The following is a 27,614-nucleotide window of genomic DNA, read 5'->3' as shown; positions in this document are numbered from 1 at the left end:
TAATGAATCCGCAGTAGTCATGCCATTCAGTATTATAACAGAAAATAAATTTCATATATATGTTTATTACCGGATATGTAGAGATTCAAAACAAAAAACAATGATCACAGTCATAAATACTTGAACAAAATAATAATAAAAGTAAATATATCACTAAAGTAACTGTAAACCAACTTTTTTAGAGTAAATTATTATCAAGACTATCCAGAAGAGAAAAATAACCTAATATAAATCCTTGCGAAAATTAAAAAAATTGGATCTTTCCTTTACAAAATTTAACTACATCAACACGGCTGGTAATCTACACACGCAGAACATTTGGTTCTGCAATGAAAACCGTGAGAGGATTTTCCGGTTGTGCTTGAGTGGAGTAATTGTCACCGCTTCAAAAGGTATGTACATTTCTAATTCGCAATTTTCTAATTCAACTGATCAAAATATTTAAAATCGGAGAATGCTATGCTGTGGTGAATACGTCAACGAAGAGATACATGTATCATTTACTGTTGTACATGGTGTTAAACTCCTACAAAATCAGTTGTCCCACGAGAAATTGCCTAAAAAAGTGACATTTGAATTTTGAAATGGTTCTATTAACAGACCTACACGTTTAAATTTGCCCTTTTTTTTCGGTCAATGGGTATGAATGTCGTTTTGGGCGGCGTGTACGCTGTCCGGTGTCAATAGACGTCTTAATAAATCTAAAAACCTCATATTTTCATTATTTCATGCGTGAGGGGATCGGTTCTGATTGAGGACATCGTGAATGCGTGAGAGGACGTAAAATCATATCTTTATGTCCAAGCTATGAGTCGTTGAAAGTTGGCTAAATTTGGTTAAATTGTTCTTTAAAAATAACATTTGTGTGTATACAAATTGTGTGATAGAATTGTGAAATATCAATAAATTACCAAACGTTTGTTACATGAACAAACAATCTGACCAAATAAGTTCCAAATATGTCTCCGCGGATTTAAGCACATAATCGGCCTAGTTTGGAGACTTATTTGCAATTTATTAATAAGACTGTTTATTCATATACAGAAAACTTGGTGATATTTTTGTATAAATCAAACTGTTCCATATCAATAAAATTTTAGTTGGTTTCTATATGAATGGGATTTTGAATAAATAAGCATATTCACTTGCGGTAAAAGTATTTTCACCGCGCAAAACGTCGCGTGCTTTTAACGTGCATAATTTTGATAAAAAAATGTTTGATGTACAATTTGTTTTGGTAAATAATTGCCATTACATATATTTCTCTCTGAGTATGGAATAAAAGAACTACTGTCTTTTGTTTCGGTAAATCATGTGGTTTAATTGACTTTTGTAAAACTGATATTCACTTCGGCCGTTGGCCTCAGTGAAAATCAATTATTCAAATGTCAATAAAACTATTTACCTCATAAAAACAGCAATTGTAGAATATTTAAACAAATATCAAAACTTGTGTTTTAACAATAATTTGTTTATCAAACAAGAAATTCAAGGGGAGATAACTCTTTTCGTGAAAAATACATACTGAGATGATAGGGAAAAATTATTTGTAACAAGAAACAAAAACGTTAACACTATTTTTCTTTTTGTTCTTCGTAAAACATATTATAAAACCTAGCTTCCCTCAATTTATTTCAAAGTTCTATTTCATAATTTGTTTGTATAAAATTGAGAATGGAAACGGGGAATGTGTCAAAGAGTGACAACAACCCGATCATACGGCAGACAACAGCAACAGGTCTTCAATGTAGCGATAAATTCCCGCACCCGGAGGCGTCCTTCAGCTGGCCCCTAAACAAATATATATATTAGTTCAGTGATGATAAACGCCATACTAAACCTACAAATTGTACACAAGAAACTAAAAGTTTAAATAATACAAGACTAACAAAGGCCAGAGCAGTGGCGGATCCAGAAATTTTCATAAGTGGGGGCCCACTGACTGACCTAAGAGGGGGCCCGCTCCAGTCACGCTTCAGTGATTCCCTATATAAGCAACCAAATTTTTTCCCAAAAAGGGGGGTCCTGGCTCCCCCCTAAATCCGCCTCTGCAGAGGCTCCTGACTTGGGACAGGCGCAAAACTGCGACGGGGTTAAACATGTGTATGAGATCTCAACCCTCCCCCTATACCTCTAGCCAATGCAGAAAAGTAAACGCACAACAATACGCACATTAAATTTCAGTTCAAGATAAGTCCAAGTCTGATGTTATAATATATAGAAGATGCACACAAATGTGTTTTTTCATGAAGAATTAAACCAAATTTAGGCAACTTTCAACGAATCATAGCTTGAATATACAGATATGATTTCACGTCCCCTCACGCATTCACGATGTCCTCAATCAGAACCGATCCCCTCACGCATGGAATAATGAAAAAATGAGGTTTTAAGATTTATTAAGACGTCTATCAACACCGGACAGCGTACACGTCGCCCAAAACGGCATTCATACCGATTGACCGAAAAAAGGGCAAATTTAAACTTGTAGGTTAGTTAATAGAACCATTTCAAAATTCAAATGTCACTTTTTTAGGCAAATTTCTCGTGGGACAACTGATTTTGTAGGAGTTTAACACCATGTACAACAGTAAATGATACATGTATCTCTTCGTTAACGTATTCACCACAGCATAGCATTCTCCGATTTTAAATATTTTGATCAGTTGAATTAGAAAATTTCGATTTAGAAATGTACATACCTTTTGAAGCGGTGACAATTACTCCTCTCAAGCACAACCGGAAAATCCTCTCACGGTTTTCATTGCAGAACCAAATGTTCTGCGTGTGTAGATTACCAGCCGTGATCAAGTGACTTAAAAAATTGTGAGATTAAATAAAGTTTCCACGAAATAAGTTGGTTTACAGTACTGATAACTGCTATACATTCCCAAGTCCCACTGCTATGATAATTATTTTCAAATTAGTACATGTATACGCTTTGTAAAAGTACATATAATTTTTATATTCAAAACAAATGCCATTTGTAATTGAGTGATGCACTTATATTGAGATGTTTGAGGTTTTCGATATGAGAGACAATGATCTTTAAAACAATCAATATTTTTTTATTTTTAATATGTTTTATGTAACAAAAAAATAATATGATCTCCCAACAATTTTTTTTATAAAAACAGCGGATAACTTGCTATTGTGAAAAGAAGGAATTTAAAGACTTCAATTGGGAAATCATCCAAAAAAGATCTATTTTATACAGTATAAGATGAAAATATAAATTTCCTTTGTGTGTGTTATAAACATTCCTACAGCGGCACGAATTGTAATTAATTAATTACAAATATAAAATGATGAATTAACACTGCAAACATATCAAATCAAATTAACAAATGGCAAAAAATATCAATGATAACTATATGGGTAAGGCATTGTTAACAAATAGCACTATTACATATACATGTAGTAACAAAGCAACAAATTTGAATATGCTTAAAAGGAAAAGAGGGGGGAGAACACCTTTAGGGAGTTAACTCTTTTAAAATGAGCCAAATGTTTTGATCACATACTATTCATAAAGAGACATCATTCTTCTCAATGATCAACATTAGTGTTTGTCAAACTGCTATTTATCCAATAAAATCATTCCCTTAAATTGTGTGGTTAAAATTTCTTAAAAATTCTTTCACCTATGCCTAATTAATTCAAAATGTCAACAAATTTTTTTAGATTAAAATTTTTCCTTAGAATGACAATTAATTGAAAAGTAGTGATTAACAGTCAACAGCAAACAAATAAACAATTTTCAATGTTAACCAAAGAAATATATTACATTCACTTTACCATTAGAAGCCTGCAGAATATGTCTCGTACAAGAGGCTAGCTACAAATAAATGCTTTTTTTATACTTCTTTTTAGTAATTAGCTTCATGTGAAAACTGAAACAATACATGACTACACAGGCAAACAATTTCAAATTTTGAATCGATCACTCTTATATATTCTGTGAAAATAACCTGTTATATTTTTGAAGATTCTCATGTTTTAACCTTTCCAATAGTATTCCCTTAAAGCTTCTTTATAAGATATTTAAGAAAACATAAAACAAATTCTGTATTTTGAATTCATTTAAGGCCTCCTGTTTCATTTGACACCAACAAGGAGTATTGTCAACTGAAATGAAATTAAATATTGAAGCATCCCTCCCTTCTCAAGAAAATATGAATAAAATAAAAATACTTCAAATCATAAATCTTCATAACTAAACTTATTATGACCATAATCAATGTCTTCCTCATGTTCATCGTCTTCCACATGTCCATCATCTTCCTCATGTTCATTGTCTTCGTGGCTTTCCTTATCTAAGTCCATGTCTTTATATACCATATCATCATGGTGAGGCTCATAAGCTTGACCACCACCGTACTTATTGAAATACCAGCTGTCAGGCTGAGTTCTATGGTAGTCACGTTCTTCTGCTCTGTGGAACACCCAATCTGTTTTGGAACTTTCTCTGTATTTCCTTAAATGTTCTCGGTCTGTCATCCTTTTTAGATACCATGACTCATCTCCACAATCTAGATCTTGGCTGAAAGGATCACAGTAAGAAAAATCTCCATGGTTCTTAGTTAAGTCTTCCTCAGTTTTATTTTGGACTGTTTTTTCATCACTGGTATAATCTTTTGTGCCTTCCTGCTGTTTACTCTTTTTCTGATCTCTTCTTTTATTAATTGGTTTCTTTTCCTTTGGATTGAGATGACTGCATCCATTATTAAGATTACAGAATTTCCCCTGTGATCTGCCATGTTTATAAAGACATGGGCAGCATCCATGATCAGCAGCAGCAAGTTGACGTCTGCCCAATTTCTCTCTACACTCTGTATCAACATTGGGATCAGAATAGGCCATGTTTTCAAACCAGGCTTTTTGGCAATAAAACCAAGATTTTTCTTCATCTGATAAAACATTGATTCCTTCATTCATTTTAAAATGTTGAAAATCTTCCATGATGTCAATAATTTGACCACATGAGAGATCATTCCTTGTACTGACATATTCAACACTTTCAAACAGATTCTCTAATTCTGTCTTCAAATGTATGGACCCATGTGTGTTAGGTCCTCTTTGATCAGAATCATATGAGTGCTTTTCATAGTGGTCATAAGATTGTTTGTCATCATCAGATTGTTTGTTATTGCCAGAACCATCTTCATACTTCCTTCTAGAAGTTGAAGCTGTGAACCCATCTTGGTCAGAGTCATCATTCTGGTTTCTATTGTGCTTATTTTTGCGAGATTTCTTGTATTTCCTTATCCATTTAGCTGATTTCTGAACAATTTTAGCTGCAGCTTTAACTACATTCTTAGAAACATTGTTGACATTCTTTTTTACTGTTTCATAAGTGCTTGCCAAGATGTGATTGACCTTTGGCTCATGCTTTTTCCAAAGGTCACCTGACAGGTTCTTTACCTGAAAACATAAAAGTTAACTGAGATATAAATAAAATAAATATTTCAATACTAACACAATTGAACCATTTTTGGTGATCAATTTGGAAAATTTGTATATGTTTGTTTTTGTTATGTAGAAAACAGATTCCTTTATAAGACTTAATTCTTTACAAACATTAATAGACAAGAGTAAAACAGCAATACCTACATTAATAGAAGTAAACAATACATGCAAAATGTGAATTACAAAATGCAGACATCCTGTCCTTAGAGTGTGGTGTTATTAGACAGAATGACATAATAAACATAAATCAATACCTTTAAATTGAAAGTAGATTCGCTAGACAAAGATAATATAACAAACATAAATGTCGTAATTCACAAGGAAAATCTTACCTTTATTATTAGTTATTGCAGAAATGATGACAAAATTAAAATCTGACAAAAATTTAAGCCAGTACAATGTATAATATTACTCATATGCATATCTATCACAAGAAAATTTGTCCTAAATGAATTAAAATATAAAGTGTTTGGAACCAGTAGAGTACTTTTTTTATATTACAAAATACCTGTGTAAGAGTCTCCTGTATCTGTTTATTGACAGTCACCATAGAACTTCTTGTCTTATTCAAAATATCATTCATAGCATCAGACCACGACTTATATCCACCATCATTGTCTGAACTTGATCTTTTCTTCTTGGTATGTGCATGTTCGTTGTCATTCTGAATTAAATTCAAATATTTGAGTCATTCTTCATACGGTTTACCTTATCAAGGTTAAATAATTATCTGTAATTTGCCTATTAAGGTTATCTGTAATTTGCTTGATTAATTCTTAATGGTAATGTTGACTAATTTGACCCTAAAAATAATGAAATATAATTTTTATAAAGTAAACGTTAAAATCCCTTATATTATGTATCATATCAATATTTCTGTAGGATAATAAAAATTGAACAGTTGGTTGATGTTTCATTGTCATCTGATTATTTATTAAGTAATGATTGATAACTTTAGAAAGAAAGCAGAACTACAATAATGTCCTTAAAATTGGAAAACTAACTACAACAGTCAAACTTTTCATATTCAGATTTCAATGTTAGGTAGTAAAATGTTAAACAACTTTTACATTTTGCTGTTTTATTTTTTTTTCTCATTTCCAAATCAGCATCTGTACAGCAACTAATAACATGTACCTTATCTTTCTTGAAGTCTTCTTTCTTTTTATTTCTAAATTTAACGTTTTCCGTCTTCATCTTTTCAATTTCTTCTTGTGATCTTTTTTCTTGTTCATCAGCTGCCTTTTCCAGTTCTTTAAGTTTAATTTCGAGTTCAAATGCATAATTTTTGCTTTCTTTAAGTTGATTTTTGAGACGATCGACCTCTGTCTGAAGTTGACCTCTTTCCTTCATTAAATCCCTGTTTTCCTCCTTATACCTATTTGATTCATGTAAATAATTGTCTTTCTGTCTTCCATCTGCATCCAGCCCGGCAATCTTATTTTCAAGATCAATTATGCTGTCTTGTAATTTATTGTTCTCTTCTTTAAGCTGTGCAATGACACTAAGATCAGTTGTATCTACTTCTACATTATATTCACTGCTATGTTTCAACTCCTTCTTTCTTTCATATTGTGATACCTTTAGTTGAAGGACATACATCTGATCTTCAGCTGACAAAAGTTGATTTTCGATGTCACTTATTCGTTTGATTAAGGCAAGATTTTCATCTTCCAGTTCACTGATCAAATATTTTCTTTTTCCATATTCAATTAGTTCTTTTTTTAGATCAGCATTATCATTCTTCAATTCATTCTGTTTTTGCTCCAGTTTTGAGTTATGATACCGCTGATGTCCGTTTTCAGCTCTAAATTTGGTGACATGATGTTGTAACAGATTACCAAATCTATATATATGGCTTTTCAATTCATTGTCTAATTTTTGGAACCTTATATCTGAGAATTTGTCCTGTAAAATAAAAAAAACACCATAAAATATCATTTTCTTTTTAATTTGATATGTAAGTATACATACACTGTAAATCAGAAATTGTTTTGTTAATTGAATGGACTTAAATGTAAGATTAATTTTTGAGATTTCAGGAAAATCTGCAAACAGCTATAAGTGTTAGATAACAGAATGAAAGTTATTTTTATTGTAATATTCACCCAGCTGCATTATAAACATTGAAAAAAATATAGTGACCTAAAATTAAATATGTCTTTCCTGTGTCAGAATTAATTTACAATTTAGTAAATTTATTCCTAGAAATATCTCAAGTATTGAATTTGATATTTGCTTCTTTTTTTTGTGGATTGTGATTAAATATTTGACACAAAATGAATGTGGTCTAAGAACTTAAAATTTTTAAATTTACCTATTATTGTCCAATATCAAAAATCTAAATACATGGTTAGAAATGGTTAGATTCAGCATATCAAAAGAACCCCAAGAATTCAATTTTAGATGAAATCAAACAAAGTTTAATTTTGGACCCTTTTGACCTCAATGTGGACCAATTTGATAAAGGGACCCAAAAATCAAAAATCTAAATACACAGTCAGTTTGGGCATATCAAAGAACCCCAATACTTCAAGTTTTGATCAAATCAAACAAAAGTTTAATTTTTGACCCTTTAGACCTCAATGTGGACCAATTTGATAACTGGGCCCAAAAATCAAAGTACATTGTTAGATTCAGCATATCAAAGAACCCCAAGAATTCAATTTTTGATGAAATCAAACAAAGTTTAATTTGGACCCTTTGGACATCAATGTGGACCAATTTAAAAACGGAGCCCAACATTCAATAAACTGAGATATGTCTCGCCTTTTTGTAATTTTGACTATGCAAATGTTGAAATCAAAATAGCAATACTTTAAAATCTTACACAGGTTATGCAAATATTCAAAGTCAATGAACCATGCATGACTGAGTTACATGGCTAAACTATCTCCATGTAAATGAGATAAGCCAATGCTTATACAACTGCATACCAAATACCATTGACTTATTATAAGCCGTTCTCAAACCTAAATACAAACATTTACTTGTAAACTAAAGAGGGTGAGGCTATTTAATCTCCATGGAAACAATACTTGCAAATGACAATAAATTTGCATACCAAATATCACTGACTTAACATTAGCAGTTTATCTCAAACTGATCTGATTACAAACTAATACATGTTAACTAAGATAAGTTTCAAAGTCATTAGACAGTGACTGAGGGGCCAGGCCAAATATTCTCCATAGAAATGAGATGTGCCAATGCTTATACAACTGAATACCAATTAACATTGGCCTACCACTAATGGTTCCTCTTGAACTGACCTAATAACAAACTAATACATGATAACTTAGAAAAATTTTCAAAGTCAATAGACCATGACTAAGGGGGTGGAGCCAAATTGTCTCCATGGAAATGAGATATGCCAATGCTTATACTACTGCATGCCAAATATCATTGACCTACCACTGATGGTTCCCCATAAACTAACCTAATCACAAACCAATACATGTAAAATAAGCAAAATTTTCAAAGTCAATAGACCATGACTAAGGGGGCGGAGCCAAATTGTCTCCATGGAAATGAGATATGCCAATGCTTATACTACTACATACCAAATATCATTGACCTACCACTGATGGTTCCCCATAAACTAACCTAATCACAAACCAATACATGTAAAATAAGCAAAATTTTCAAAGTCAAAATTTGGGGCAGAGCCAAATGGTCTCCATGGAAATGAGATATGCCAATGCTTATACTACTGCATACCAAATATCATTGACCACCAACTAATCAGTAATGGTGCCCCATAAACTGACCTAATCACAAACTAATACAAATAAAGCAAGCAAAAGTTTCAAAGTCAATAGACCATGACTAAGGGGGCAGAGCAAAATAATCTCCATGGAAATGAGATATGCCAATGCTTATACAACTGCATACCAAATATCATTGACCTACCACTTGTGGTTCCCTATAAACTGACCTAATCAGAAACTAATACATATAAAATAAGCAAAAGTTTCAAAGTCAATAGACTGTGACTGAGGGGGCAGGGCTATATCATATCTATGGAAATGAGATGTGCCAATGCTTATACAACTGCATTCCAAATATGATTGACCAACCATTTGAAGTTCACCATAAACTAAACCTAACAATTTTATACATTGTTGACGCTGTCACTGACGCCGGAAACAGCATACTTATGTCTCGCTTTTTGACTCTGTCAAGGAGAGACGTATAGATTATAACATGCCTTTTTCCATATTGGCCCTGGTATCATCCCGAGACTCCCATATCGGCATCGAGGCTTTAGCCGAGGGCCGATATGGGTCGAGGGATGATACCCGGGCCAATATGGAAAAGACATGTTATAATCTTTTTATCACATATTTAATTTCTGCAGAAAAGAGAAAAAAGTTCAATTATAACAATTTAATGATACATAAAAGGTAAAATCTTAAACAATTTATTAAAAACGTGTCGTTCAGGATGCAATGACGTCACGTCATTAGGTACAGGGCACAATATGGATATCTCTTTTTTGCCCCGGGCAATTTTGAGGTTATTGCATATGCAAAACCTAAGGTATTCATAACAAATATGTGATAAAAAAACTTATTACATGGTTAGATTCAGAATATTAAAGAACTCCGAGAATTCATGAATGAAACCCGTAGAAATTGGTAAAGAATAAGCAATTTATACAAAGTATTATAATTTGAATGGTTTTACACTAGTAATTTTGGGGCCCTTTAAAGCTTGTTGTTCGGTGTGTGCCAAGGCTCCGTGTTGAAGGCCGTACATTGACCTATAATGGTATAATTTTATAAATTTTTATTTGGATGGAGAGTTGTCTCATTGGCACTCATACCACATCTTCCTATATCTATTAGAAAAGTATTGTTTTTGGCCCCCAATTCCTAAACAGTTATGGCCATAACCCTCAAAATCAATCCAAACCTTCCTTTTTTTGGTATCGAACCTTGTGGTACAATTTCAAAAGATCCATGAACTTACACACAAGTTATAGTCTGGAAACTAGAAAAATGCTTATTTGGACCCCCTTTTTGACCCTTAATTCCTAAACTGTTGGTATAATAACCCCCAAAATCAATCCCTACTACTTTTTAGTATTGCACCTTCTGGTAAAATTTCATAGAGATTCATTCACTTAAACTAAAGTCATTGTCCTGAAACTAAGTGTCTTCTGACGACGACATGATACCAATATGTGACCGCAAAAAAACCAAAATGAGAGATTAAATTATTGCGAGATTAAACCCTGTTGCATTTTACACAATAATAAAAACATTGCAATAATTTCTGAATTTACAGTACATGTACTCTCATTTCTATTTTTCATTTTATAGTAAATATTATCACTTTAACCTACCACATTATATCCCATATCTTTATACTTCCAATCTGTCTTGTCCTTTACCAATTGATCAGTACTCAATCCCTTCTGTTCGAAGTCATCCCAAAGAAGGTTAACTGATGTTTGGGTTGTATTTTTCAATAGTTCAATATCCTTACGTGTCTGTTCCATACCATTGGCCGTTAACATTTCAACTCGTCTAGTTGATTTTAGTAGGTCACTGCAACACACTGAATGGTTTCCTACTCCTACAAAATACACTCAAAATGAACTAAAAAACTAGCCTCTCTGAGTGGGAGCTTATTATCTCATTATACATGTTAGGGAGCAACCAGTTAACTCCAAAGGGAAGGGGGAAGGTCAGATTATTTTTTTCTCTCGCAAGGTCATCTTTTATAAGTGCACTTCCTGGATTTTTTTTTTTATACATGTATCAAAATGTTAGTTCTGTATTATCCAATACACATGAAGACAAATGATATATCGACAGGGGCGAAGTTTTTACAAGGATAGGTGTCCTGCACAAAATGGTCAAGTCCCATAACTCCATCAAATATTGTTATTTATCAAAATAGTGGTATTGAAGTGGTATTGGCTGGGTCTCCGCGGAGAAGTATACATAATGTCAGTGTTAATTTTATGGATGGACAGAAAGGTGAAGTAGGAGACAATAAATATTAATAACTATAATTTCTTCTCAATTTTTCTACTAATCCTATGTTTATTTTTACCTTGAGAATATCCAGCCCAGTATGCAGCTGTGGATGCTACCAGGATACAAATTATTTCAACAATCATAATTATGAGACCATCTGTCTTTTCTAACTTAGGTTGTCTGACTGTAACTTCTGGTGTTCTCTGTAACTGTGTGTCATCTTCTTCATCTGGAAATAATTATTAAATAATGGTTTAATAACAAAATCTCAATACATTGAATAATCCAAAGATATCTAATGTTAATGTCACAGAATGAATTTGTCATTTAAGGTGGTACCTAACACTAAAGGGAGATAACTCTTTTAAATTTTAATCCCATTGTATTGTTAATGAAATATAAAGCTCTCGGTGATCAAAATTAGTGTTTGTCAAACTGCTATCTATCCAACCATTTTTTTTCCAATAATGTGCCTGGTTCAAGTTTTATGAAATTTTTATATTTTTGTAAAAGGGTCAAAGTAAATATTTTGTCAAAATTTTATGAAAATTAAACGAGCTGAATTAATTTTAGTCAAGGTGTTTGGTACCACCTTAACTATAATGATGCAAAAAAATTATTCTTACTGCGAAAAACAGTTTCTTGTATTAAGTCATCACCATTTTCCATATACCGGTGTCCAGACCTATGTACTAGACCCTCAGTATCTCTCTCTAACAGGGTAAATGTATCATCTTCATTAGCACTGTCTGTTTGATCACTTTGGGGATCACTCTGACCTTCAGCCTCTATCTCATTTCTAGCCTCATTTTCATTATCTTCATGATCCATCAATGAAAAATTTGAACTTTGTAAACTATTTGTTTCTTGACTTCTGTCACTTCTTGTATCAGTTTCTCCAGCATCTTCTTCTGTATGTTTTTCACTATTTTCTTTTCTTCCCATATTTTCTTTTTCTTTAATTTTGAAGTCTGAGCAGCTTTCTCCTGAGTCTGATATATGAGCCACTAAATGTAACACTTCCGGAATACTCTCATCTGATGAACTATGACCAGAGGTACTGGGGAATGATATGTCATCTTTGATATCAGAGTTGACAGATGAAGCAGGTTCATTATTTTCTACCTCACTTCCAGAATTAGAACCCTTTCTTTCCATTTCAAAAGTGATTGGTTTTATTTCATCACCTTCACTTTTTTTGCTTTCTGTATTATTCAAAAGTTTCTGGCTTCCTTCTGCACCATCAGTAGTAGAAGCCATCTTTCCTTGTATGGCTGTGAGTGGTACAGTAGAACCTTTCTCCTGATTAGTAACCTCTCCTTGTATGGCTGCACATGGTACAGTAGAACCTTTCTTCTGCTTAGTAACCTCTCCTTGTATGGCTGCACATGGTACAGTGGAACCTTTCTCATGTTTAGTAACCTCTCCTTGTATGGCTGCACATGGTACAGTGGAACCTTTCTCATGTTTAGTAACCTCTCCTTGTATGGCTGCACATGGTACAGTGGAACCTTTCTCATGTTTAGTAACCTCTCCTTGTATGGCTGCACATGGTACAGTGGAACCTTTCTCATGTTTATTAACATTTTTAGCTGATTCATCCTTATCATCCGAGTCAGATTCAGTCAGCAGGTCTGGAATAAACAACAATACAATAATTACAATTACATCAATTGTTGAAATTGTTGAGCTTTAGTAATAGCAATCAACCGTGTACAGGACAAGGAATAATCTATCATTTGTCTAAGTGACGAGGGAATGATAAAAAATTCTGTGTGCACTGAAGAACTTAACGAAATAGCGATCAGTCTTATTATAACATGTATATAAGCTTTAAGGACAATGAAGAATTTTAAAATTTAAATGTTTATCAACATATTTACATCCAGCTTTTTAACATTTGGACTGTAAAATCCAGTATCAAATAAAAATAGAGGAATATTATAAAAGATTTAAATCACTATTAACATTAATCCCTTAAAGCTACAACCATGTTTAGTTGGAACATCCAATTCATACAAGAAGGTCTTTTATAATTTATGTGTTTATAATTTTCTAAATAAATGTATATGAGATTAAAATATATATACTAATTCATCAACATTAGAAAATGAACAGTTAATTCTTTCAGTTAGTCAATATACATGATATATATGTGAAAAAAAGAGTTAAAATTCAGTATATTTAAGTCATATTGATTATTACAAAATATATCTCTTAGTATTAATATTTTTATTGCAATACAACTTGTGTGGTTTTTCTTTGGTCATGCTAGTCCATATATAGTCAATGGGAGACAGCTGGCAAACTTTCAGAAAGTCCCAAAGTTGAAAGATTTTGTAAAATGCCATTTATTTTCTTTGGTATTTAGAATTAAGTGTATTTAACATAGAAAAAGTTATTATATAGCCTTTGAAATCAATATTTTCTAATAAATCTTTGGTTAAATATATATAAGTTGACAAAATTGGGCTGGTTCAATGTGGGCAGGTGGTAATCACCAAATAAATATGTAGGTTTTTGTTTGCACCTGTTCTAGGTCAGGTACGTTTTTTATATAGATTAGACCGTTGGTTGTCCCGTTTAAATGGTTTTACACTAGTGATTTTCGGACCCTTTATAGCTAGCTGTTTTGGTGTGAGCCAAGGCTCCCTGTTGAAGACCATACTTTTACCTATAATGGTGTACTTGACTTGTGACTTGGAAGGAGAGTTGTCTGATTGGCACTCATACCACATTTTCTTATATCTATTGTGTCGGGTTTACTGAATAGTGAATGGGCAAAAATTAGATAATAAATGGATAAGGTGAACTTGAATATTCATGGAGCTCTCACCTTTTGACCTTAACCTGAGAACAAAGAATGGACGAGATGGATCTGTTCCTGTATCAGAACTTCTTTGTGAAGAACTATCACCTTCGTCCTCTGAAGTTAATAATTCTATAGAACTTTCTGAACAAGCATCATCTTCACTCTGTAAATAGAAATTAGACCTTTCATAAAAAGTTTTGGAATTTATAAGCATATAATGTTGGCGGACAGATAAAATTAATTGTACATGTACATTTTCTACATAAATGCCTGTACGAAGTCAGGAATATATGACAGTAATGATTTCCATTTGTTTGATGTGTTTGGGCTTTTATTTGATAAGGGAATTTTCCATGGAGTTCAGTATTTTTGTTTTATACTTTGTTTTGTATTTTCACCAAAATATTTCAAAAAGTTCGTTTTGTACATGTTAATTTAATTGACAATGCAAAAGTAATTCAACATATATATATGGCCCACTGACATTTTTATATTTTATCATGAAAACAATTCTTTGTGGTTAAAAGAATAATAGTAACAGTTTTCTATGTTTTTTTGTATCAGATACATGTACAAATTTTATAACACTTCTCTGTAGTAATAATGAGTTAATGATAATATTACCTCTATTTCCCCTTCATTAGTAACTAAGGCCCAGTCACTACTGTTGCTTGATTCCTCTGTTGTCATACTGATTCCCTGTTCCACACACAGTTAACAAAAGTCCAAAACAGTCTTGCCTGCAAGACATACATGTATGTACTTAATACAACAAATCTAAACCATATTTATTCAACATATATATAAACATGTATATAAAAGTAATATGCTTGACCTACCTTAGTCATTCTAAGATTACATGAAAATCTGGAGATGTAAATGACAGCTTAATGAAAATTATTTAATCACAATTCTATTTAAGTGAACATGAGGTAGAGAATGACCTATATTTTTGTACATGTAAATATGACCTTAATAACTTTAAATCATAATACATATACAAGTACTTTAATATTCTGCTTGTACATGTACTTACATGTCTTTACTGTTTACAATGTACAGTGTACAATAAATAACAATTATAATAAGCTTAAAGTGGCTTACTACATGTACATGTGCATGCATAATTTATGAAACTTTGAACTGATCAATTATCAAAACAGTATTGACTATTCACTTTTATGCATTTTGGATAGAGGTGTCTCTATTTTCTTAATCTACCAGCCTAGTAGTGGCTTAACCATGTTAACATCAAATAAAATTGAGAAAGGAAATGGGGAATGTGTCAAAGCGACAACAACCCAACTATAGAGCAGACTGTCACGGAATATAAGGTCCTTCATAATATAAGTTCCAAAAGGAAGAAATATTCTGCAATAATATTTTCACAGGAATAAATATTACAGACGGAATAAATGGTATACCATATTTGTTCCAACAGGAATAGGTATTATGACATTGTTTATAACAAAGTTTCCAGTGGAACTTCTGTTAGGCGGAACAAATATATGTTGACAAGACAACAGCCAGAGGCCACCAATGGGTCTTCAATGTAGAGAGAAATCAAATGCAAAATTATTTACACATATTCATTAACAAAATGACATTATGCTGCACACTGGGTCTTATACCATTCTTTGCATAATCAGACACTAATACCCTAGATATTGAGGTGATCTACATCTACATCATGTACATTGTAGCTGAGGTGTATTATATCTTTAAAACTTATATGCCTCAATTACAATATGTACATGTACATTATTTTGAACATGTATCTAAATATCTAAATTTGAATAGCTATATATACATAGTTCTTACATGTGCTTACATGTATACATAATTGTATATCCTTTGAATGCCTTTTTTGGGAATGATTCATATCACATACATTTGTTCATGTACCTTTTGTAGTTGTTCAAGGATTTTAAGTGTCTGTCGATTAACACCACTCTGACTCATAGGAGAAATCCCCACACATTATAGGCAAGTTGACAATTTGACAGGTCTAATGATACTATAATAAAATAAGAGTTTTATCTAGCTAGAAGCTAGAAGTCTTAGCACTAGATTCCAGGGTTCTTGCTAAGGATTTTTAAAGGAGAGTCCAGGGACTCGTCATTTTTTGCCATGGTGGTTCCAACAGTAAGAAGTAGATATATCAATGCAAAATCATTGATCATTTTATTCTGCATAACCTAACATGCATAATAGAGCAATGAAATAACATTAAATTAAGTATATCTTTTTTTAAACTTTTGCTATTAAATGATATCTGTACATCAGTGTGTTCAGTTTACAATGTATATAAAATATTTTAATTTCGATGCATCTTTGGACTCGTCAGTTTTGAAAATGGCAAGTCTAGACAGATTTTCATGAGTCAAAGACTCATGGACTCACCTTAGTGTGAACCCTAAGATTCTGAGTAATTTAACTTTCAACAATTGAATTTGATGAACATTTTGTAGATAAATGAGTGTTTATGTTTATCAGCACTCTTGGCCAGCATGCATTGAGAGAACCGTGACCAACCTTTTGCAAAATATCTGACAATCCTTAGTCCTGTTATGTGTCAGTTTCAACTCACAACATCATCAACTCTGCCATAATTCAATGATAATTGCCTAAGAAGCCTCTCTTCCAACATTAATTTATGTTAAAAGTTAAATCAAATTCCCTGTGTTGGGCCCAAACCCTTTCCCTTTTGATTAGGTTAAAAAAATTGGCTGTTAAAATATGTATACATTGTACTTATCATGACTAGTGATGTTTTCAATCATTATTTATCAGATTAATAGACCAGGACTTATATATATATATAAAAGAATGATTATAACTGTATGTATAGCAATACAGGTATATACGTACAGTTTACCCTTTTATAATTCTAGTGTAGCACATTCCATGAATATCTTATTTTTTATAGATCTTTAATAGATGACATACAATAATAATCTTAAGACATTGATTAGAGCTTAAATAAATTATGGTAAAAAGAGTTTGGAGAAAATATATACCTGTATGCCATGTATGCATTTGTAATGTAATGATTTGGAAGCATGATAATCCTTATTATTAGGTGATTGATGTGATTTTGTTATTTTAGTAACAAACTAGATTCTGATGAGCTTGTCTCTCTCACCAGTGGGTCTAATGTTCATAATCAACAATGGACATGAAGGATAATCTCCAACATTCATGACATTGTAGACAAGAAGAGAATTCATGAATGATAAACATTTCTTTTTAGTTGATCTTGTAATTGCTGATCGTTTTGTCTGTTTAGTTTCTCTAGAGCTTCCCCCTATTCTGTAACCCCATCCAGACTACCCTTTCAAATATGAATGTACTTAATTAAATAGATTTTATTCTATTGCCCAAACATGAAAAAAAAAAGAAATCAATACTGATGCAAATTCTGTTCAACATGTTCAATCTAAAAACATGACAAAGATAAACAGATTTTTATATCTTATTTTTTAATATATAATTTTTCAATTAAAATATTCTGACAAGAATATATACATGTACTCAAAACTCTGCATGTACACAACACACATGTATAAAACACATGAACAGTAGTTTTTTTTCAAACATGACAGTTATCCATCATACTGGTAATGTATCAGTTCTCCTACATTGTACTTGTCTTAGAAACATTGGAATAGTATAGTGTTTCAGTTGATTAACTTTGATAGCAATACACATCTTGATACATGCAATCACATATATTTGTACTAACACAAGAATAAAATACTTGTTACTGTTTAAATTTGATGCATTAAATTACCTGTTAAGAAAGTATGCATGTACATTGTACATCATGTATATCTAAAATTGATGATTGAAATGGTAGTTTATTACTTTTAAAAGTCACAAAAACACATCATTAAATTCATCTTATGTCTTAAACTCAAAAATGTTCACCATTATTAGATCTGGACCCAGTTGTTTATCTTTCGGGTAAAATGATAACCCAGGGTTAAAATTCCAATGATTGAGAATTAATTTTTATCAAAATAAGAATTATGAACTCTTTTCTCCAGTTAAAGTATAGGAACTCTTTTGTCAATAATTTTTTTTTTTTTATCAAAAACAATAATCTTTTAAGCACCTATTAAAGTTCATTAAAGTAAAACAACAACAAAGCAACGTGACAGAGAGCACCTACATGTATTTGTCTGGACTGTAATAAGAAGCGTTGATCATACATATTTTTTTGTAAATTATTTGCTTAATATCTTGATAATACATTATCTTATCAAAAGATGTTTAAATTTGCTGCATAAATTTGTTTCTTCACATATAAAGGAGATGACAAGGTACAAATATGTCGACTTTGAAAATGTGTCAAATACATGTACATTTTTAGGTAGACATAACCCTGGATGCAAAAAAAGGGGGAAGGACTGTAAAATGTAATTTAGTCAGATTTGATGATTTTATTTTACTAATGGTTATATCATTTAAGTATGAGAAACGAAAAACGTGTTGTATCAAATTAATGTTTAGTGACCTTTCCCCATCTACATATTGTAGTACATGTACATATAATAAACTAAAATATGTTGGGACGATACCCTATGTTTATAGAAAGATATTGTCGGATGTTAAAATATTGGTTTAAGTTATTATGTACTGATAACTGTATTCTTAAATGCTGTTGTGAAGAAATGCTCGAGAGATGTAATAATCAAAGAGCTGATAGCTCTGAGGTGGAAGAAGGTGAATAAAAGGTAACTTGAATTACCATAAAAGCAGCCCCACTAACCCTGCTTGTTCCATTATTGTTACATGTATGACGTATTTTTTTTTCTTCAAACAAGAATGTGTCATAAGTACATGGATTTCCTATCCATACAATCATTTTCTATGTTCAGTGGACTGTGAAAATTAGGTAAAATTTTTAATTTGGCAGTAAAATTAGAAAGATCATATAATAAGGAACACATATGTGTACTAAGTTTCAAGTTGATTGGATTTCGACTTCATCAAAACCTACCTCGACCATAACCTTTAACCTGAAGCAGGACAGATGGACAGACCAGAAAACATAATGCCCATAAATGGGGCATAAAAATAGTAAGACTTGTTACATACCTGCCAACTTTTGAAAGTTCCCATGGGGGTTTTTAGTGCGGGACAACAATTTTTAGCGAAGTATTTTGCATGATCTGGATTGTCTAGAAAAATTGTCATATTTGTATGATGAACTTACATGCCTTTTTCTTAATAAAATTGAGAATGGAAATGGGGAATGTTGCATGATTCTAGTTATTAAATCGGTAGAAAAGATGAACATGTAGCTAGGAGACCAGGGTTTATTTTCTTGTGTAAGAATATTAGATGCTTGTTGAAGTGCCAACCTGTATGTTGGTCTATGTGAATTAGAATAGTACATGTACATTAATTGTCCTTTATTAATTGAATATAAAAATAAAATATGTTACAACAAGTATTATGTCAATAAATTAGTGAAAAATACTATTTATTATCTTTATGATAGTACTGCATCATTGAATTTTGTCAATCAGCCATGCTCAAACATACGATTTCAAAACTGAAATTTATACTGCCAAAGGTTTACTTTTTATTTTTTAAGGAAGGATATTTGGAAGTTGTGTCAGGCTATAATATTTATCATTAAAACAGTTTGAACTCCCCATTTCAAAGCCTTGAATGTTGTTCTATCTTATCATGCAACATGGTTGTAAAATCACAATTTTATGAACAAAATACTCTGCCGGGACCAACGAGGGATTAAGTTAGGCTGACCCAAGCAGACTAAAATATTGCCAGCCATCAGGTCCTGCACAGCAATGAGTTTTGCCGGACCTCCATAAATTCAGGACCTTTAATAGGTCTGGAGATTACATTGTAGTTGCATCTCTGTTGTCCAGGCCAATCAAGGACAATCAATACAATACAAACCAGTTGTTTATACCTGAGAGGGAGCATCTCAAAGTTGTATCCCAACTTCGGTTTTTTTAACACCTTCTGCAGGAACGAACAAAAATGCCCATCATAATCCAAAAAAGATTTTATCTTTCTGAGGTGCAAAATAAAATTAAACTTTTATACATATATATATCTAGTGGATGCCATGCCTTAAAACTTTCCAAACTACACACATAAGTCTGTACACAGAGTTGTTCTGAGGTGAAAATAGGGCCATATGCATATTTGTCCATTTGTTATATGATGAACCTCAACTGCTTAAAGACAAATCCTTCTATTCAGATCTACCAATAATATCTTCTTTATATTTTTTTTTTACTTTAGGCTAGGTAAAAGCTTTAAAATTAGCAAATAAAAAAATGGGGTCACCGACCTCGTTTTCGATTTAAAACGCCATCTTTTTCACGGAATTTGGAAATTGGGACTTCTAGTCAATAGCAGTGTAATATTTTTTTTAAAGTCCTAATCCAATAAAAACTTGTCTGTTTTGTTAACCTAGTTGTTAATACAAACTATTTTAATAATATCACCCTTTACTGAATGGAAAATAATAATGATAAGTTGCTATAATAGTTTTCCCGCCTTTTTTTATTGTGAAATACCTATAAAAAAAATAAGTTTAAAAAAAGTTGACCAATAATTTCTCCATGAGTCTTCAATAGAATATGCGTTGTTTATATCTAAACAAAATAAGGAAATAAAAAGATGGGGTCACCGTAATGGAAAAAGAGATATTTCAAAAAAGGGGTTAACAATTTGAAATGGCGGGAACACATTGCGCCAATTCTAAAAACAACGTCGAAAGACGTTCGAGCCGTTTTAGGCTATATTCTCACAAATTAGAGACAACCCAGTTCTCTTTATTTTCTGTTTTGTTGTTTGTTTGTTTTAAACTACGATAAATTCACATTAATCTACATATGATAGTACTTAGTTTTCAGTCAGTATCACAGACACGTAATATAAATGCGGTGGTTGGAAAACAATGCGTTGTACAAATGTACACACGAATGCTTCTGTGAACATTTCATTTCAGGTTATTCATAGTGCTTATGTGTTGAACAAAAATTCTTTTTAAAATAGTGAAGACATTTTTATATAATATCATTGTTCAATCAAAGTACATCTGAAAGACAAGACAGAATTTTGCTTCCGGTATCATGAATTTTAATTTCGTTTAAGAATGTTGTTCCTTTTTATTTTGATGATAATTACTTAAAATCATTAGAAATCTAAGACTCCGTTTCCAATAACAATAAAGATCGATCATTTCTGAGATCGCCGATCTTTAGTATTGCAAAAATGAGAAAGATCGATCTTCAATCGGACGTAATATACATTCCATCTCCAGACGTAGTTTTAAAAGACCGATTTTTTTATGAACCGGTTTTTCTTCAAGTGAAAACGCTTTAGATACATCGCGATCGACTTTTCAATCAATCAATCGATATAAAATTCCAAGTGTTTTATGTAGATATGAAAATAAATCTGCGCATGGTCAGTTTAAAAATGTTTTCAGTGTTTATTCTCAAATGATTTGACAAAACGTGCCATGGAGATAATAAAAACCAAATTAATATATTCGACGTTTTTTGCGTCATTCTTCTGAAAATATATTAATAAAAAAAGAAAATGTGGTATGATTGCAAATAACACAATGCTCCACAAATGACCAATTGACACTGGAAATTATTAACTATGGGTCACCGTACTGCCTACAACAATGAGCAAATCCCATACCGCATACACAACTATAAAAGGTCCCGAAAGGACAAATGTAACACAATTCAAACTAGAAAATAATAAAAGAAATAATTAATGAAAAACAAATGTGTGACTCTTTTACTTGTAAACAACATCCACTTTAAATTACATACTCCTGAGACAGGACCCGTTACAGCGCTCGACTGATACCGTTACTTATTCGTTCCTTATTTGCTTATACGTTGAAATACATTGCACCTATTACAAAACAAATCTTTTCAATTGTTTTCTTGTCTATGGTGTTAGCTATAGGTTCTTAAAAGTGAAATATATAGATATAAGAAGATGTGGTGTGAGTGCCAATGAGACAACTCTCCATACAAATAACAATTTAAAAAGTAAACCATTATAGGTTAAAGTATGGCCTTCAACACGGAGCCTTGGCTCACACCGAACAACAAGCTATAAAGGGCCCCAAAATTACTAGTGTAAAACCATTCAAACGGGAAAACCAACGGTCTAATCTATATAAACAAAACGAGAAACACGTATATGTTCCGGACCATATGAGTATTTGGACCATACGCGTATGGTCATGACCATATGGGTATATACTCATATGGTCCGACCATACGCGTATGGTCGGACCATACGCGTATGGTCGGGGTAATTAACACTCTGTTACAGTTTACTTTTAATACTTCTAAACTCTTCATATGGTATGACCGTTCATTCAAAAGACGCTATCATATTGGTAATTTTATCGTTATATTATAATAAAAAGATAAGCTAAATAAAAATAAGAAGTTTCACATTGTTAATTTTACTTAATTGTCAAATTTAAAGTAAACACATTTTATACCGATGGTCATTACCGATGGTCATAACCGATTTGTTATTACGAGTAAATGGCAATATGTCGACTAAAAAATTAAATTCCAAAAATTTCTTAATGAACTGTTACATAAGAAGTCACTGGAAAGTAGCATACTATTAGTTTATTTAAGTTGTGTTGTGAAGATGGTGTATTGCAGTCAACCATTTTACGATATTTGAGATCTAGAGCTTCTTAAAAACACTGTAGAAATCAGAATTGCCAAAGACCTCGGTATCACTGTACGCAGCTGCAAAAAAGGCTTGTTTTTCACTCGCAAACAAAATGTGTAAATGAAAAAGATCGTGCACAAAACTTGCAAATGCAAAAAAGCTATGATACCGTGTGGAAGTGAATGTCATCCAAGCCTACATGCACTAATGTAACTAGCGATGAAAACTAACTATGGCATCAATATTAAATTTTTACGTAGTTTTTTTTATTATAAAATTAAAAAAATGTCATGTTTTAAACCATCACTGTTTTTTTTAGATAAAGTTCTTGTATTATTGAAACGTTTATAATGTAATTTGGAAAAATAAATATACCTATATGGTCCAAATACTCATATGTTCCGGCCCGTTAATAACCAAACGAGTATTATACTCATATGGTCCGACCATACGCGTATGGTCGGACCATATGAGTATACGCATATGGTCATGACCATACGCGTATGGTCCAAATACTCATATGGTCCGGAACATATATATTACATAAACAAACGACAACTACTGTACATCAGATTCCTGACTTAGGACAGGTGCAAACATTTGCAGCGGGATTAAACGTTTTAATGGATCCAAACCTTCTCCCTTTTTCTGAAACAATAGCATAACATCACAACAAAGAAAAACATACGATAAAATATCAACCTATTAGCGCGTATGTACCAGTTTTAGCACTAGACCGATGACCTGCTACTTATTCGCTTACAATATGTTTGTTATAGGTCGCACCTTTTTAAACAAATCTTTTCCATTTTTTTTTCTTGTCTCTGATGCTATATATTGGTTCTAAGAGATAAAATAACCCTATTCTAAGGCGTAAATACTCGTTTCAGTGCTTGACTGATGCCCTGTTACTTATTCGTTCCATATTCTCTTACTATACGTGTGATATTCGGTGCACATTTAAAAAAAAATATCTTTTCAATTGTATTCATTCAGTATTTTTTTTCTTTCTGTAGATTACTCATCTTCAAACGAAATGACCGTTATAAGTAATTTTTTTCTGACAATTCTTTTTTTTTAATTACTTATGACATATGTTAATCAAATACAATATTAATAAATGCAGAAGCATATAATTATCTATTGAACCAAATATTTCCTTATTCATTTTTTTACAATTTTTTGTCAACGAAATGGTTAGGCTGATTATTTTAGATATGCAATGTATACTAAATGTAAACGCACAAGTTCTTTTAAAAAGATCGAAAACGCGAGATGCTCTTCAGAGATCGATTTCATTTCAATTCCGTGCAAGTGTTAACGGGGTCTAATTAAGGAGGCTCGCGGGTATAAGATTTTCAGAAAAAAATTAAACATTAAATTTTCATTACAAATTTTATTTATTACCTTAAGTAGTTGTTACTTTATCATGTGGTACAAAAATCATTCCAAAAAATCAATTCGTGTTGGCCCCAGCGGACTTTTAAAATGTAGATATCACTTAAAAAGCTCCAAATTATCTCCCTTTGGTGCAAAAATGCCATTTTTTGGCATTAAAATTGAAATATCTTTTTTAATTCATCGGTGACCTATATTTTTTATTGTTGTTTTCGAATAAGCTGTACATAAACTAAATAATTATAAAATTTTAGCGATTTCTGTAATTTAGTTCTTTTTTTATTTCGATATTACCGCTATTTCTCCTATTAGTTCAACAGAAAAAAAGGACATTAACAAAAATGTATGCTTCTTTCGAAAGCAGATTGTGAGCGTAAATGAACGGTGACCCCATTTTTTTATTTCATTTTTCTATTAAGTATAAGATAAAGTTCATTTATAGAAAAATATAGAGAAATCCTATATTAAATTTTAAAAAATCATTTAGACCCGCGAGCCGCCTTAACACCATTTCTGTTTTGATCACTCATCCTTAGGAATCTATGAATATCGAAACCTTCCGTAATGTTGCTAGAAACTCAGTCTAAGTATACTCATACAGCTGTCATACCGTGAGAATGAATAAAACCTAGTCCGACCTTTTTTCTCAAATCTCCTTTTAATTATTTTTTTTTCCATATGCATTCCTCTGTAATTCTTCATTCCGACATCTTTTTAACACAGACACGATTATGTTTTTTTTTTATACAAAAATTGCGTACCTTATACATAAAAATCAAACAATCGGAACAAACTCGGAATGGTCATATAAAAAAACCTACAATGTTAGAAGATTATATGTTAACTTCTCTAGATGTACTTTGTTTTACATGTATGCGTCATTAGGTTACTGTTTTGTTGGTGTTTATTTGAAATATAATTATCATATTCATGTAAAAATGTAAGTGCAGTACACATTCAAAATACGTCAGTGCAATTTGCCATAATCATACCTATTGCTAAAGATACAGTGAATTTTGAGGACATGATCAGAAAGATTGATGATTTTCATACTTTCTTAATGATTTGTAAAATATCGATGTAATTAAGAACCTACAAAAGTCTATACATGTAGAAAATTAAAGAAAAAAGTATTATATTATAATTTGATTGGCTCATCTTGTTGTCGAGTATCCAGATTCTATTTCGTTTCTTTACGGTCATTTTTGTGTATTTTTTGTTGTTGTTAGATTGCTGTATAGTTAACTCTCTTTTCATTCTCATATTTTATCCAATTCTGGAACATGTCTATTATTTAAAACAATTTTCATTTTTTTCTCGGCAAATTAACCTATCAAAACGATTGTCACTCTCTCCATCGGCACAAAGAGGAATAACTCTAATAAACGTTTCCAGTTCGCGGAAACCGCGACGTCATAAACCACTGACGGCATAGTACTGTTGCGCTTGTATATGCGCATAAACAATAGAGGGATTTGTCTTTAAGGTGCATGTGGACCCTTCAGCTAAAATGGCCACATTTCACCTCAAAATTTACTCTCGAGTGCAGACAAACCTATGCATCTGGAAAAGTTTTAAGGCATAGCATGCCCTAGACAAATGAATTTCAAATATGTTTTGTGACTTAGAAAAATAAAAACTTAACAGGATTTTCCAGTGCACCTTTTTCATTCCTCTAGAAGGGGGAGCGTCTTTTTACCACAAAACACCACAGAATACCACAGAACACTAAAAATATACCACAGAACACTTTAAGTACCAAAATGAACGATAACTCAGTTAGGAAAGTGGTTTGAGATCCCCCCCCCCCCCACAGGTAATTATTGAAGTGAGCTGTTTTGTTTGACATGGACAATAGATGGACAATAGATACCTGACAATAATTGGTGATTTAAACTGTGTTCCTGAGTGGACCATATCAAGAAAAACTCAACTGTTTTTTAATTTTATCATCTTCTGCAGGGACGAAAGGTGCACTGCAAGATCCAGTTACATTTAAGCAAGGATTTGTATGGTATATTTCTTACTATACAAATCCTTGATTAAGTTATGAATTTTCCACAGGCGCTTGGGTACAAATGTATATGATACAGATTTTTTTTTAAAGTAAAATCACTTTTTTATTTTCATACGTACATTTGTATGTATATACTTGGAGAGATGTTCCGAAAAAGTCCAGGAAAATATTTTCCCTTGAACAAAAGTTCGGGAAAAACAGTCAACTGCCGGGAACGTAAATTTGAAATTAGTACAAATAGTTAAAATCTTTTTAATATATGCTGGAGATGGACTAAAAATGTTACGACCAATACCAATTTGATAAATATAACAATGTTTGCGATCTGACGGCAAGGAAGTCACGTTTCCCCAGAGAAATCGTTGGGGAATCCAGGTAGGTCAATCTATTTTTTTATAGATAGCAGAAAAATGGCGTCGAGTTAGTTGTCTTTTTGTTTCTTAGTATGGATAGTAAAATTGGGTATTTTCTCTGGGTCGTTTAAATCACTCGAAACTAGGTGAGACATGCACAGAAGTGATAGATATGTATTATAAATATAGAAAATTGAATATTTTAATCAGCAAAAAAAAATCTGTATCATATACCCAAGCGCCTGTGGAATTTTCTAAAATTAAAATCATACAATGCATTTTAATTATTTTTATCTAGGGCATGCTATGCCTTAAAACTTTCCAAGATGCACAGGTTTGTCTGTACTCAGAGTACATTTTGAGGTGAAAATGCAGCCATTTTAGGTAAAGGGTCCATATGAACCTTAACCTGTTAACTGCTTAAGCTCAAGTCTGAGACCTGACTCTTGAGCAGTTGAGTTCAGGAAAGCAGATCATTTTTGCAATCCGTTATGCCATTCACCTAAAATATGTTCTTGCATATACTAACAAACTCTCAACTTACAAGGCACTGTATCTAATCTGAATGTCCCTTGAAAAATTTACCTGTCTCTAAGAAAATAAGATGGTATGTCTCACTTCCATTGAGGCATTTCACGAATCATAACATCAACAAAGTCACGTGATACACTTTGTTATGATGATTCAAAGCTTTAGTTTCGTAACATAGTTATAGTAGCTTACCCATCAAACTTAAAATTTCAATGATTTTGAATATTTACATTGTAATTTTTATTTTTTGTGACTAATATTCGTCTTAGTAATATAATCAATCTGTTAAATTATATCATCCGAAAACATTTTTGCTGCCTAAAGAGCCAATC

The 27,614-nt window shown here is 32.1% G+C and overlaps 1 protein-coding gene across 7 annotated transcripts; it reads right to left on the bottom strand.

Moving 5' to 3' along the window:
* Window positions 1-45: 45 nt before the first annotated feature.
* On the bottom strand, window positions 46-27,614 carry LOC139520788 (repetitive organellar protein-like). Of its 7 annotated transcripts, none has more exons than XM_071313732.1 (11): window positions 27,337-27,614; window positions 14,896-15,011; window positions 14,296-14,434; window positions 13,044-13,093; window positions 12,086-12,935; window positions 11,536-11,688; window positions 10,820-11,052; window positions 6,607-7,377; window positions 5,978-6,133; window positions 2,799-5,424; window positions 46-279 (listed from the first exon to the last, which is right to left on the bottom strand). In XM_071313732.1, exons 2-10 carry the CDS (start codon window positions 14,959-14,961, stop codon window positions 4,201-4,203), a joined length of 3,642 nt encoding a protein of 1,213 aa, XP_071169833.1. In that variant the 5' UTR covers window positions 14,962-15,011; window positions 27,337-27,614; the 3' UTR covers window positions 46-279; window positions 2,799-4,200. The 7 variants fall into 7 exon arrangements, with proteins under 7 accessions (XP_071169833.1, XP_071169835.1, XP_071169832.1 ...); XM_071313734.1 differs by having other exon boundaries at window positions 12,086-12,808; window positions 13,025-13,093; window positions 27,337-27,445; XM_071313731.1 differs by having other exon boundaries at window positions 12,086-12,989; window positions 27,337-27,445.

This window comes from Mytilus edulis, chromosome 4 (genome assembly GCF_963676685.1).
Source record: "Mytilus edulis chromosome 4, xbMytEdul2.2, whole genome shotgun sequence".
In the NCBI taxonomy this organism is placed as follows: domain Eukaryota; kingdom Metazoa; phylum Mollusca; class Bivalvia; order Mytilida; family Mytilidae; genus Mytilus; species Mytilus edulis.
Note: the sequence above shows the minus strand (reverse complement) of the source record. Positions and strands in the feature narration are given on the sequence as shown.